The sequence below is a fragment of the Leopardus geoffroyi genome, chromosome B2 (genome assembly GCF_018350155.1).
Source record: "Leopardus geoffroyi isolate Oge1 chromosome B2, O.geoffroyi_Oge1_pat1.0, whole genome shotgun sequence".
Lineage (NCBI taxonomy): Eukaryota > Metazoa > Chordata > Mammalia > Carnivora > Felidae > Leopardus > Leopardus geoffroyi.
Window position 1 is genome coordinate 30358742 of NC_059332.1, and position 14653 is coordinate 30373394.

Below are 14653 nucleotides of genomic sequence, written 5' to 3' on the forward strand. Positions count from 1 at the left end.
TACAAGATTCACATTATCGTTGGAAAGGTCTGTCTCACCTTTGTCGAGCCTGAGAGGTCATCCTCTCTGAACATTTCCCCCTTGACTTGTCAGACCTTCTAAACCTCTAGGAAAGCATAATCACTACACTGAACTTTTTTTTTTTTTTTTTTTTTTTTTTTTTTTTGCTTTCCTGTGTCATGCTCCCATGCAAATCCTGGTCTCCCACTATTTCTTCCAGTTTGCCACATACAGGATCCCACAAAGTCACTTCTTGTGATTCTACTTTGTTGGTTTCTTTCCCTTCATCCATTTTCTTTCTTAATGATATTCTTTTGTAATGATGAGTCAGTTACACAAGACAGTTAGTATTCTCTACCTAAACCTTTTCACTAATTTATGGACCAAATGGGCAAAGGTTCTCTTTCCAAGTCTTGGCTCATTCCCACACAGTGACAAGACACAGAGGTAGGGGTCCTGGAAAGTCAGGGATTGGCACAGAAGCTCATCAGCAGGAGACATTTAGGTCACAAGGTATGTACCTGCATCTTCTTTCTGTCCCTAGCATGTGGCACAACACCTGGCCCACAGTAGGCACTCAAGAAGCTTCTGTCTGGAGGGTGTTTCCCAGAACTCATTATACTAGTTGCATTTACCAGGTTATTCACCTCACTGTGAATTCCTTTTTATTTCTGTAACTGTGGCCTAGTGGAGAGCTGACCCTCTACTACTGCCTAATATGTGTCTGCTAAATGGAGGTAGGCTTTCTTGGTAATTCAAAATTCATGTCAACTGACTGAGGCATGCACAAGATATAAAAACTTTGTATAACATAAGGGAGTACAGAGTGAAGAGTAAATTTCCTCCTCCATTCTATCCATTTTTAAAATTTTAAGTACAGCAAAAATCATCCTTATTCCATAGTGATAGAGTTTCATGGGAACACCGGGTCACTTAGATTAAAACCAGATTCATTCACCAGCTTCCCATGAGGCTGTGTTTGTCTGTGTGACTACATTCCGGCAATCGTGGTGAAGCAGAATGAAGTAGTAGGTGTTGCCCTGAAAGGAGGGAAACTTCCTCTTTTCCTGCTTTCTCTACACTGTATATGGACAGAGGTGTGAACAGTTTGGCTCCCCAGGTGTTACCTTTGGGAGGCTTTGTTTCTTCCCTTCTCTTCCTGTCCTGTTTACAGACTTCGCCTGTCCTTCCAGCCACGATGACCATCACTGCTGGTGACCTTTTTCCTCCTCCTCATACCATCTGATGGCAGTGGCTATGGAGGTTGAGGTCTATGGAAGAACCCCTCAGGAGGAAAAAGAATGCAGGGTCATTTGTCATTGTTTCCATCAGAAACCCCTACTTCCCCAGCCTGGCTTGATGGCCCACCTGGGCAAACTTGACTCCAGACCCCTCATGTCTTGTGCCTGGTGATCCCAGATATACTTTGTATGACTTCACCCTATTCTATTTGTTACCAGCAAGTCACTATAACCAGCTTCTGTTCCCACAGTGGCTGTCACTCAAAGGCATGAATACAAGAGAATGGGCACTTTGGAGTCATCTTAGAGTCTGCCTACAACAGGGGTGACTTTGGGAACCACCGGAATGCATGGCGTCTCACAGGGCTATGGCCGGGAATGCAGAGACTAGTATAAATGAGGCATTCAAGTCCAACAGTGTTGGTGAGCACTCCCTGGGAATCCAGAGCAAAATCATGATGCCAACATTGTTGCAGCTGGACGTGGCCTAAGGCTCCACCAGTCAGGTGACCACAGACCAGACTCTGACTCAAGATGTGGAGACAGGGAAGCTGGGACAGTGCTGATGCATTTGGCACAAGCGATGTGAGTGGCAGTCCTGTCATCCACCTGCCGGGAGCAGTAGCCATAGCAGTCCTTACCTCACGGACCAGTGGTGTGAACAGTGGCGTCTGTGACCAGCAGCACGGACAGTGGTTCTTATTTGGGCCTTGACCTAGGGTGAGACTATGGATTCTCTTCCTGGCCGTTGGCTTCAGGACTGTTCTGTAGCCTTGGCTGAAGTAAATGACGCATAATACTCTAACTAAATATATACGTGATATACATTTACCTATAAATATACATACTCATAATGTATAAATATAATTTGCTTTATACTTCTTATATTTATCTTAAAAGATACTGGTGCTTGACCTTCACCTCTCAATTCTGCACAGCAGCAAACAGATGCTTCTAAAGAGAAGTAGTCCCAGGTGGACCATCTGTTCTAAACCATCTAGTGACTCCACATGCCACTCAGAGAAAACTCAAAACCCTTCTAATCCTAAGGTCTAGACATCTGACGGCATTTTGCATGCTCTCTGCTCCAGTCACAGTGGCCTCTCACCCTTCCTTGAACAAGGACACGCTCCTGCCCTAGTGTGTGTGCCTGGAAGTTCCCCTGCCTGGAAAGAATTCCTTGGGACATGCTCTTCAACAACTCCTTGTGTCCCACACATCTCTCAGAGGTCGCCTTCCCAGTGAGGCTCACACTTACCACCATAGTAAAGTAGCCACCTTCCCTGTCCCCGCACAGGTAACTCTCTGGGTCACCTTCCTCAAAGCACCTACCAACTTCCAATTTATTTTGTATTTTTTTTAATGACTATTTATATTTGAGATGAGGGAGACAGAGCGCAAGTGGGGGAGGGGCAGAGAGAGAGGGAGACACAGAATCTGACTCCAGGCTCTGAGCTGTCAGCACAGAGCCCGATGCGGGGCTCCAACCCAGGAACCTTGAGATCAGGACCTGAGCCAAAGTCAGATGCTGAACCTACCAGGCCACCCAGGTGCCCCAACCAATTTCCAGTTTAAACACTTCCCTTATTTACCACATTTATACAATATACAGTTGACTCTGAATTACACTGGTTTGAACTTGGCACATCCACCGATCTGTGGACTTTTTTACAATAAGTGCTGTCAAAGCAGTTTCTCTTATGGTTTCTTACTATTTTCTCCAGCTTAATTTATTGTAAGAATACATGTTACATATACATGTAAGAACAAAATATGTGTTAAATGACTGTTCCTGTTTTCAGTAAGGCTTCTTGTCAACAGTACGTTATTAATAGTAGTATTTAAGTTCAGGAGAGTCAAAAGTTATACTTGGATTTCTGACTGCTCAAAGGGGTCATTGCCCTCAGTTCCCACATCGTTCCAGGGTCAAGTGGAGTCTGTCCCTCACCCCTAGGACATATTCTCCACAAGACCAGCACGTTTGCCTCTTCTTACTTACTGAGGTGTCTTAGATGAAAAAAATAGCAGGTCCTGAATGTGGCACACGACATTATCAGTGGAACGATTGGTCAGCGGAGAGGACCTCTGTCTTCTGGATGAGCCTCAGGCACAGCCAGTCCGTGGCAGCTCCCACACAAAGTGCCCCCACCTCACCATCAGTGCAGCCTCTACTTTTCTCCCAGGGCTGTTCCCCCCTCCCTCTTTCCGCTCAGCTCCCCCCTCCCACAGAGTTTCCCCTGCACAGCACAGCACAGCACACAGTTACAGTCTTGTCTTCAGAATCACTATACTCAGCCTCTATGGGGTCCTTTCTCCAACCACACAAATCTACATTAGACCCTGCTTTATAAATCCATGAACATGGATGGGAGCCAGCACCAGCATCACTAAACTAAGGGCAGGGAGAGGGGGCAGAGAGACAGGGAAGGTAGAAACTCTCTGAGGTTGAAAAAGGATGAGAAACTCTCAGATTCCTCTCTACCTCCAGAATCTAAAGAATATTCCAGAAGACAGCTCTAGAGGGAGGAGATGGATGAATCTGAAAATTCATGTCTCCAAACCACAGAGACTCCTGTGTGCAGGGCCCACCTAGGCCTGTGGGAACAACAGCCCAAAGGACTCCTGCTGCTGTAACCACCAGGGTCCCCTGGGGAGAATAAGACAGGAACTCGGACACAAGAACAAGAACAGGCCTGATGCATCACAGACACAAGGAAAAAAAAATGCCCAAAGATGGGCCTGAGGTCATGACCCAGGATGGAGGCTAGCTGACCCAGTCACAGGAAGCTCTTGCTGCCAAGCTCCTGGTGACAGGTGACATCCAAATCCCTATGATCACAGGACCTGGTGAAACAAGGTTCCACAGAAGGGGCAAGAACAAGGAGCAGAGACATGACCCAGCTGAGGAGGGAGCACGACACTCCAAGGACGCACTGAGCACCGACTGAACCCAGGCCCCGTCCCCGCTCGGCTCCTCCAGCCCTCTCCTGTCCCCACCTGGAACAGACATGGCACAGGAAACATGCAGGTTCTGGAAGGTTCTCAGGGTTTTCATTTATTTTCTCTTGCAACTTTGCAAACATTGTCTTTTGTTAATTCATCAATCCCACATACCCAGAATTACAAAACACAAATTCTTATCAGGATTCTCATTCTCAGTAGGGAAGTAAGGCGTCAGTACTCAGCCCAACACGAAGTAAAGACAGGAATGGAGACAGAACACGAATCAGTATGGGAGGGGTCATGGTGGGCATGGGGGCCACTCTCCTGCATCCTCACAATATGCTAATAGGAACACAGACACATCTGACACCATCTGAAGAAAGTCAGGGGACCTCGATGTCACCAAGTGGGAGTGTGAACAGATCCTGCATCGCTCAGTCCACCACAGGCAGTGGGTCTCACACTGTGACAAAAAGTCATCATGAACACATTTAGGTCAGTCACATAAGTGCCACACACTCAACAGCCCCCATGCATGCTCAGAGTGTCCCTAGTGCCACCACTCCTCCCCACTTCACCCTCCAGAGTCTTACCTTTAGGAGCCATGAGAGACGAATCAGAGCCCCAGGTACTGTCATCGCCTGGGGTAGAACAAACAGGACATGATCAGAGTCACAGGAGTTGAGACTAAAGGAGCAGCTATTGGGGCGGTGGGGGCGTGAGCTCCCCATGGGGTCCTGTCTACACTATCCCAGGTTTCAGGGATCACTTCCTCAATACTTACGTGCAGCGTGAGAGTAGCTTGGTCCTTTTCCTCCTGTGGAAGAAAACAGCATTTAGACACCTGGGACAACTGGACCATGTGATCCTAGAGCACCCTCCTAATCCTAGTTCACAATGAACTTTCCAGATTTCTAACTGAAGACCCAGGACAAGATTGGATACATGAAGAAAGAGGTGTGTGTGTGGGAGGGGGTGGGGGTGGGGGCGTCTCAGGACTACCTGACTTGCTGGGGGTCTGTCCTGAGCAGGGACCTTCCTCTGTGTCCTGCCACTGCTGGGAATCAGGTCCCCATCTCCAGAATTACCAAGTGAAAATCTGTTCTTCATTTTCACAAGTGCTTTGCTACAGAGTGATTGTTAGTAACGGCTCCAGAGTGGGCAGGTCCATGTGTGTGGATGGAACTTCCCAGGAACCAGTCAGGACAATGTGCTACCTAGGAAAAACCCCAGTGGGACAAGAGAACTCAGATCCCCCCACCCTGTTCCTACCTGAGCACTTCTTCCTCCAGATCACAGCTCCAACCACCACAGTGACCACAAGGACAGCCACACCAGCAATGATGCCCAGGATGGGGATGGAGGGCTGAGAGGATGGCTCTGGAAAGGGAAGGAAGGTGAGGGGCCCAGATATCTGGCTTCAGTCCTGACTTTGTGAAATTCTCCAGAAGGGCCCTGCGTTCCCTGACATGGAGCTCTACCCCAAACCCTCCTTACCCCATCTCAGGGTGATGGGCTCGGGCAGCTCCTCGTGCTGCACATGGCACGTGTATCTCTGCTCCTCTCCAGAAGGCACCACCACAGCCGCCCACTTCTGGAAGGTCCCATCTCCCGCAGGCCTGGTCTCCACAAACTCTGTGTCCTGGGTGTGGTCCTCCCCATCACGCTGCCAGGTCAGGGTGATCTCCGCAGGGTAGAAGCCCAGGGCCCAGCACCTCAGGGTCACCTCACGGTCAGAGATGGGGTGGCGGGTCACGCGTGTGTTGGGAGACTCTGAGGAAGAAGAAACAGAGAATCCACACTGTGGTTTAGCTTTATGGGCCACTGAAACTGCATCCACGTGACCATCCTGAGGTGGACGGGACAACTGGTCTGGATGGAAGAAGCACAAAACCCAGACAGCAGTCTAGCCTTTGGGATCTCCTGATCCTTGTTAAGTTCTGGAATCAGGGAGAGAACCCAGGTAGGAGGCTGCAGGTCCAAGGGGGGAACACACTGTGGTCCTGAGTGTGGTGGAGGGTGAGTGACTCAGAAAACCCCGAGTCAGATCTCCAAATATGTTCCCAGATGGAGACAAGGCCTTGAGAGGGAAGGTCAGGGTTCACAAGGTGGCTGCCAGGGTCAGAGGGAACTGCGGATGCGTTATTTCTGGGATGATCTCAACCTGCATCCCAGGGAGAGACTGGATTCCTGTCTGTCTTTTATAAAGAAAAGCACCCTCAAGGTGAGTTAGTCTCTAGTAGGAATATGAACTCCGAGGCGGATCTCCCTCTTCCCACCCATGGGAGGGGCATCGTTCTGATACTAAGTCCATTTTCCCTTCCTAGTGGGCAGCCAGCCCCAGTGGACGGGAGATCGAGGAGGCCTCGCGGTCCCAGTACCTGCGCGCAGCAGCGTCTCGTTCCCCATGTCCAGGTACTTGGTGAGCCACTCCACGCACGTGTCCTCCAGGTAGTTCCTCTCCTGCTCCGCACCACCGGCCACCTCCCACTTGCGGCGTGTGATCTGCGCCGCGGTGTCCGCCGCGGTCCAGGAGCGCAGGTCCTCATTCAGGGCGATGTAATCCGCGCCGTCGTAGGCCAACAGACTGTACCCGCGGAGGAGGCGTCTATCAGGCCCGATGTCACAGCCATGCATTCTCTGGATGCTGTGCGACCCTGTCCCCGCCCCGCCCCCAGAGCAGCAGTGATTAAGGTGAAACCAAAAGTAAAACCTCCTAAAATCTCCCTCGGTCTCTTCCAGGGTCGTGGGACGGGGGTCACGCGGCCTCGGGACAGCGCTCTGACCCGGAGACTCGGGGCGACCCCGGCCCGTCCGTGAGGATGGCGGTCGTGACCTGGACCCGGGCCCCGGCGCTCACCGGACTCGCTCTGGTTGTAGTAGCGGAGGGCGGTCTGCAGGTTCACTCGGAAATTCTGTGCGCTGTTCTTCGCGATCCGCGTCTGCTCGTCCCAGTACTCGGGTCCCACCAGCTGCATCCACCGCGCCCGCGGCTCCATCCTCGGATTCGGGGCGTCGCTGTCGAACCGCACGAACTGCGTGTCGTCCACGTAGCCCACGGCGATGAAGCGGGCCTCCCCGCGCCGGGACATCGCGGTGTAGAAATACCTGAGGGAGTGGGAGCCTGCGGGCGCGGAGGGGCTGAGACCCCGCCCGACCCTCCTCCCCGCGCGGGGCCCGGGTCCCAGGGGGAGGGGGACGGGAGGGCAGGGCGAGGGGGACCCGAGCTGGGGAGAGCAGGGCGGAGTCCGGGAGGGTCGGGGGAGGGCAGCCCGGGGCGGGGCGGGAGGCGGGTGGGGGTCTGGGGTCGGGGCGGAGGACAGTCGCCTCCCCCGGAGGTTCCGCGTCCCCGCCGGGCGGTCCTCTCCCTCCTGCCCCTCACAAGCCCTTTCCTCCCGACCCCGCACTCACCCGCCCAGGTCTGGAGCGCGGCCAGGGTCCCCAACAGCAGCAGGAACAGAGTTGGGGGCATCACGACCCGCATGCTCGGGGTCTGGGTTGAAATGTGAGTCTCAGGAGGCCGGTGCGGAAACTTGATACCCCGGAACCGCGGTGCCGCTGATTGGCTTCTCCGGAAATCGGACACTAATAGGAGTGTGAACCGAGGCCGCGTCATCAGTATCCAGGCAGAAGGACCTGACACAGGTTGTGACAGGGAGAAGTGAAACCAGGGCAGATGGGGGCTCCCCAACACTGGGCTTCCCCGCCCCCGACGCCGCCCTGGGGCCAGAGACCCTGAGAGGCGGGCCTGGGGACCTGGGACTTGGCCTGGACGCCACACCTACTGCACAGAGCGCTCTTTGTCCCACTGTGTCCCTGAGCCGTGGACCAGGAGCTGCGTGAGTCACCGATTCTCCAGCATTTTGTTCTCAGGATATCTCTACAGTCTTACAAATTAGTGAGGATCCCAGGGATAATTGTGTGCCTGTGGATTATATCGATCCTTATTTACCACAGTAGGACTAAAACAGGTTCAAATATTTATTAATTCATGTACAATCACATGAAAACAGAAATATTGTTAGTATGGAAAGTAACAATGTTCCCAAATAAAAGGGGCAGTGAGAATAGTTGTTCTGTTACATTTTACATTTTTGCAAGTCTCTTTCTTGTCTGTCTCATTAGAAGATCACTGGATGTTCAGATTTGCTTCTGCATCTATTGTGTTGTTTTGGTTAAAGTATATGAAAAAAATTTATGTCCTTGACCAAATATAGGAGAATAGTATGTGTCATAACCTTTTCAGATAATTATGGACATTCATCTTTGGTACTATAGTAAATCTACACACCGTGTATTTTCTGTGAGGTTTTAGTAAACTGGAACCTGAAACAGTATCATTGACTGTGTTTTTCTGTTACATTAAATCCATAGGCCCATCTGCACATGGAACGGATCTTGTACTAATGCATGATTGTTTTTAAGTAACGTGTTGTGTGTTGTTTCACTAAGTAATATAGGTGTTCCAGCATTAATTTGAGTGGAATCGAATTATAAAAAAGTCACTTGTTTGGGGCACCTGGTTGGCTCAGTTGGTTAAGCCTCCAGCTTCGACTCAGGTCATGATCTTATGGTCTGTTAGTTCAAGCCCTGCATGGGGCTCTGAGCTAACAGCTCGGAGCCTGAAGCCTGCCTAGGAATCTGTGTCTCCCTGATTCTCTGCCCTACCCCTGCTTGCACTCTGTCTCTCTCTTTCCCTCAAAAATGAATAAACGTTAAAAAATTTTTAAAGAATGTCATTTGTTTTAATATTACCACAAATCCCAACAGAAAAGATGGTTAGTACTGAGAAGCTGTCAAGCTTCTGGGTGGGTCACAGGTTAAATGGTATGGGCTCATGGGTAATGGGTTCTAAGGAGGGCACTTGTGATGAGCACTTGGTGTTGTATGTAAGTGATGAATCACTCAATTCTACTCTTGAAACTAATATTAAACTGTATGTTAGCTAACTGGAATTTAAATAAAAACTTGAGATAAACAAAGAAATGGTAAAAAGCAGCGATTGCTCAGTAACCAGCACAGGGAGATGTTTGGTATTTGGTGGGTCGTACGGTGCCTTATTTTTGTCTCTAATTAGATAAAGTAATGTCACGGTTTCCGAGTGTCCTTGTGTGCCGTCGATGTTCTGTGAGATGACTGGCTCATGTCCCACAGGAATAGTATGGCCCAGTGGTGGCATCAGTCAGCTTCTCACCACACTGAGGCCCAGCTGTCAGTGTCAGAACAGTTCCCGATGTGGGGGCTGCTATTTCTTCTGTCTTCAGTTGCATATTTTAAAACACCTACAACCCATCAATAATAATTAAAGACTTGGCATTTTGGGGAACCTGGGCAGCTCATCGGTTAACCTGATCTCATCGTTTGTGAGATGGAGCCCTGTGTCAGGCTCTGTGCTGACAGCGTGGAGCCTGCTTGAGATTCTCTCTCTTGATCTCTCTGTCTCTGTCTCTGTCTCTGTCTCTGCCCCTCCCCTGCTCATACTCACTCTGTCTCTCTCTGTCTTAAAATAAGTAAATAAACTTTTTAAAAAATCTGGAGGACTTTTAAATCCTTAAATATTCCCATATACATTGGCCCTGTTAGGGTTCTTAAATATGTTTATTTCTTCTTGTATCACACCCTGAGGAGAAGCTGTCTCTCAGCTTACGGATTGTGCAACTTTTTCACACTAAAACTACTCCCAGAATTAGGGTAGGTCTTAGGTTTAATACTTCATAAGCAGGAATATTATTCATGGTCATTCCAGACCCTAGTCCCAATACTTATCCCTTTGTCATGGAGTACCTCCTTCCTGTCTCCTAACATGTCTGCCAGATTTGGTTACTGTTCTCTGTATCTCCTCAGAGGCCGATTTGCTGAGGAAAATCCAAAGCAAAGGAGAGAAAGGAAGAGTAATTATACTTAGAGGAAAAAAGGAATCATGTAGTGGGGAATAAGAGAGACTTAGTGGGATTCATGTGGATGGTATACTTCCGGAAATCTCCCACTCTGGCACATTGTCACTCTCACCTCCACACACACCCAGGGGCCCACATCCCCCTACTGTCCACACACAGGCGAGAACTTTGTGAAGTCTGTGCAGCGTTGATATGCCCTGGCCCAGGTCCTGGTGGAGCAGAACTTGCCAGCCATTGCCATACACTGTGAGACCCTTCAGGAGGAGAGGTGAGGGAGAGATGGAAAGATGTCTTGTGTCCTAGGGAAGAAGTGAAATCCCTGAGATAAAGGACTGTGAACATTTTTATGATTGTCTTTCTGACAAAGGCTTTCTTGGTATCAGTAGTTTAAAGGTCTTCAATATCGAATTCTTGCGGCCAGCAACCTATGTGGCCAAGGCATGGACATTAAGCAGGTGAACTCTGCCATCAACTACCACCGGCCTGGCGATTCCCACCCCTACCTGCATCGGGTAAGCTGCACACCCACATGGACCTCCCAGTGTCCCCTCCCAGCCCCTGATTTCTTATGTCTTCGTACATTACACCCTCGTCCCTCCTTTTGGGTGTCTTCCTACTTTGGGGTCTGCAAGTGCTACCCTCTGTCCCCTTCCAGGAGGCCTGTGCAGGCCAGTTGCCCGAGGGGATTGTCCATCACATTTGTGTCAAGTGAAAACAGTGCCAAGATCCTCAGTGAGGTGCAAGGTCAAACTGAGGTCGATGGTACTGAACTGCCTGAGGAGATGGACATTTCCTCCTCCAGTGAGTGAGTGAGGATCTCATGAAATTAGTTCCTCCAACTCTTCACAGTCTCTTTGTTCCTTAGAGACTTTGTCTTGAACCATGTAGTGCAGAGAATGGTGCCTGATGCCTAATGGGTGCCTGACAAGTTTATGCACCCCGACCTTGATCCCATGTTGGGATGTTTTCTTCATTTCTATGTCCAGTCCCTTTCCTCTCTCATTCAATTAATTTTTTTTTGCACCTCAGTCTCTCCTCTGACCCCACACCCCACATGAACACCTGCATCTATAGGGGTCTGTGTTTCTGCCAGTCTCACTTAGCCTTCCCATGCCTTATTGTAACTGCACATGTTTTGTCTGCAGTTGCAGTCATGAGAGAGGACGCACCCATTCACAGAGCCTGATGCAGGTCTCACACCCAGGAGCCAGGAGAGCCAGGAGATCATACATGACCTGAGCTGAAATCAAGAGTCAGATGCCCAACCGACTTACCTACCCAGGCACCCCTACAATTTATACTTCCTAATAATTTCTTTTTAAAAATATTTTAACTTTGAATATAGTTGAAAGACACGATTACATTAGTTGCAGGTGCACAACACAGTGACTCAAATTCTGAATACATTCTCTGTTTTTGAGAGAGAGACAGCCAGAGCAGGGAAGAGAGGCAAAGAGGGAGGGAAGGAGAGAGAGAGAGAGAGAGAGAGAGAATAAGAGATTCTCAAGCAGGCTGATTCCTGTGGGGCTGGATCCCATGACCCTGGGACCATGAGCGGAGAACCCACTGCCACCCAGGGGCCCTTCACCCTCTGTCTACACCATGCTGTGGTCACCAGAGTGTAGCTGCCACCTGTCACCAGACAGTGATGTTACAGTATCACTCATGATATTCCCTGTGTTGTGCCTTTTATTCCTAAGACCTTTTCCTTCCATAACTGGAGCCTGTGTCTCCCACTGCCCTCACCCACTGTGCCCATCCTCGCAACCTCCTTCCCTCTGGCAGTCATCAGTGAGTTCTCTGTATTTATAGGTCTGATTCTGCTGTTTGCTTGTCTATTTATTCATTTGTCTTGTTTTGTAAGTTCCACATAGGAATGAGATCATGTGGTACTTGTCTTTCTCAGTCTGAGTTCTTTCACTTAGCAGACACACTGCCCTGTTTGTCCATCCACGTGTCACAAGTGGCAAGATCTCATCCTTTTTGTGGCTGCATAATATTATAGTGTGTGTGTGTGTATATATGTGTGTGTATATACCACACATCTTCCTTACCTATTTATTTGTGTGTGTATGTGTGTGGCGGGCGGGGGGTGGTGGACACAGGTTGTATCCCTGTGGCTTTTGAAAAGAACCTCACTCACTGAACATCATCTGGGATGAGGGCGCCCCCTGGTGTCCGGGCCCCTGTCCAGGTGCTGGACCTGAAGGAGACCCTAAGGAGGGCCTGGCTGAGGAGGAGAAAGGCAGCTGGGTCTTCTCTCCATAGTCCTGTGGCCGCATGTGGGGTGGAAGGTAAGAGGACATCCCCCACTGCTCTGCTCTTGGGTGGATTCTCACTGAGAAGCCTGAGTGGGGTCTGGACTGTAAGTCAGGTAGATATGTCTGAGCAGAAGCCTCGGCATCAGTGAGGAGAGGAAGAAGTTTCTGAGCAGCCCTGGACTCCACAGGGGTCAGGCTCAGGGGTGAGGCGGGATTGCAGGAGAGGAGAGCTCAGGGCCAGTGCCATTGCTGAGGTGTCTGTGTCCCTGTGCACCTTGTCCTCCAGCCCCGTGATGGTGATACAGGGAAAACCGAAAAGTAGAAACACTTCCTTGGACTTCTATTTCTAAACGTTTCAAAACTCAGTGAAACGAAAATCATTTCTGATGTGGAAATAGCATCTCACTGTCTACACAATGCTCCATAGTGTGGACATGTGCACTCAGAGTTTGTGAGCTGACCCCACATCAGGCGCTGGGCTGACAGCACTGAGTCCGCTAGGGATTCTCTCTCTCTCCCTCCCTTTCCCTCTCTCTCCCCCTCCCCTGCTTGTGTACTCTCTCTCCGTCGCTCAATAAAAATAAATAAGCCTTTAAAAATAAAAGAATTGGTGTTTTCACTTTTAGGGGGGTAAATACCCAAGAGTGCAATTATTGGATTATATGACGAGTCACTATGTTGTAAATCTGAAAGGAATGGAACAGTGTGTGTAAGCTACACTCAAATAATCAGAAAAAAAAAGATAATCCGAAATATTAGAGAACACTTTGGAAAAGAAGACACGAAATGTCACACACCTATATTGGTAATAAATAAACACAAAGAAAATGAGAGTATGGAATATGTAGAGAGACAGGTCCTAGAGGTGTGGTGATGAGAGGATTGCAAAGCAGGGGGCTAAGACTCTCCAGGAGCCAAAGCCTCGGTCCCTTGGCTCAAGCCTCTTTGATTTTTGCAACTTGTTGACAACAGCAAGCACATACAACATAATATTTGGCATCTTGACAGGTCATGTACCTGCAGTGTTTTCCATACTGGGTCATGAGTTCATCTGGCACCAGACAAAACATTCTTATCCCCAGGGTGGCGCCCGGATGATGTCCTTCTGGAGAGAAGGAGCAATCCCAGAGGACTTTTGCCTGGGAACGAAACTGCTTTCAGTTTCTTGCTGCTCTGTCCCTTTCCTTCAGGACATTCTTAAGGTGCTTCCGGCCTGTTGTTCTCCAGCATCTCCCCCTTTCTGTTTGTATTCGGTGGACTGTAGGAGGACATTGCATAACCCAAATTGTCAGTCGATACGTTGACAGGCTCCTCGTCTCTGGCACCAGACTGTACATGCAAAGACAAATACACCGCGTATTAATATAAACAGAATAGCAGTAGAGAAGCTAAAAATCTTAACATGCTCTACAGGGTTTAATTTTCCTAATCCCTCTCATATACATTCTAAGACCTTAGAACTGTATAACATGCCCAGATTGGTTTTGAAGGTCTCATATATCTGTGCTTGCAGATGTTGAATGTCCTTAGACACTTTAGATTGTCCGAGCAAGTGTCTCTAACATCATTCCATGGAAATTTAGTGTTATTAAACGGTAATGCGGCTACACATATTGATGTGGTGTTCCAATCACATTGTAATATTTGTCTTTGTAGGCTCAGTAATTGACCTCCCAGCAGCATCACACGGCCTGTTGTAGGCCTGCAATCTCACTGGACAGTCGACTGTCAATATCCCGTTGTGTCTTCCAATGTTGGAGCGATTTCTCATGCCACTGTTGCACAAATTGTACTGTCTGCACAGATTGGTGCAAAGAGAAGCCGCAGTAGCTGCGGCCGCAATCACAGCAATAATGCCTATGAGAGCTGCAACAAGCATTCCAGCAAACCGTGGGGATCGGTGAAGAACTCATAGAGCGTGACCCATCAGATACATTTCTGAACAATGTTGCCATGGTGGAGACATGGGAAGTGGCAGCCACAGGCCAGGGTGTGCTCTAAGTAAATATAAGCCTTTGGATGAGGGAGTAAAGGGTATAGAATTGTTAAGACAACTGTATAATGCACAGTTAACACAGATCATAAGGGCCTCAGAATCATTCCAAACTCTCTGTCCCTTTAATAGTATGCATGGCAAATGGACACAAGCCCGTATGTATGAGGTACTATTGATCGTGAAAGATAAAGTAGAAATGTTGCTGGAGCTGTTTTTATACTCTGTGCCCTTGCAGGTATGGAAAGGGTGGGGGCAGCAGTTAATTTCCATAGATGCTTTTGTAAGGGTCCTGGCTGTAAATGAGGACTGCGTGCA

General features: G+C 49.1%; 3 protein-coding genes and 1 long non-coding RNA gene across 16 annotated transcripts in view; 2 read left to right on the forward strand and 2 right to left on the reverse strand.

Annotated features, from left to right (window-relative positions):
• The window catches only part of LOC123609586 (DLA class I histocompatibility antigen, A9/A9 alpha chain-like), a 592486-nt gene that overhangs the window by 399110 nt on the left and 178723 nt on the right, over positions 1-14653 (reverse strand). The window contains exon 8 of one of the 8 annotated variants that reach the window (XM_045500687.1): positions 4271-4647. The exons of the other annotated variants lie outside the window; for them this stretch is intronic. Within the exon in view, the coding sequence (XP_045356643.1) occupies positions 4643-4647 (5 nt within the window). The 3' untranslated portion in view covers positions 4271-4642. Of the gene's footprint in view, positions 1-4270; positions 4648-14653 lie in introns of those variants that run through there. 8 annotated transcript variants of the gene reach the window in all.
• Positions 1-14653, forward strand: part of LOC123609590 (DLA class I histocompatibility antigen, A9/A9 alpha chain-like) — a 400187-nt gene that overhangs the window by 288159 nt on the left and 97375 nt on the right. The gene's annotated exons all lie outside the window — the stretch shown is intronic.
• LOC123609593 (class I histocompatibility antigen, Gogo-B*0101 alpha chain-like) lies at positions 4271-7730 on the reverse strand. Its single transcript, XM_045500727.1, has 8 exons — positions 7596-7730; positions 7045-7308; positions 6566-6841; positions 5682-5957; positions 5457-5564; positions 4969-5001; positions 4778-4825; positions 4271-4647 (listed from the first exon to the last, which is right to left on the reverse strand). The coding sequence occupies exons 1-8, from the start codon at positions 7666-7668 to the stop codon at positions 4643-4645; spliced, it is 1083 nt and encodes a 360-aa protein (XP_045356683.1). The 5' UTR covers positions 7669-7730; the 3' UTR covers positions 4271-4642.
• Positions 7777-13472, forward strand: LOC123609603. Its single transcript, XR_006717847.1, has 5 exons — positions 7777-8023; positions 10241-10349; positions 10465-10593; positions 10737-10882; positions 12187-13472. It is a non-coding gene; the product is annotated as an uncharacterized LOC123609603 (long non-coding RNA).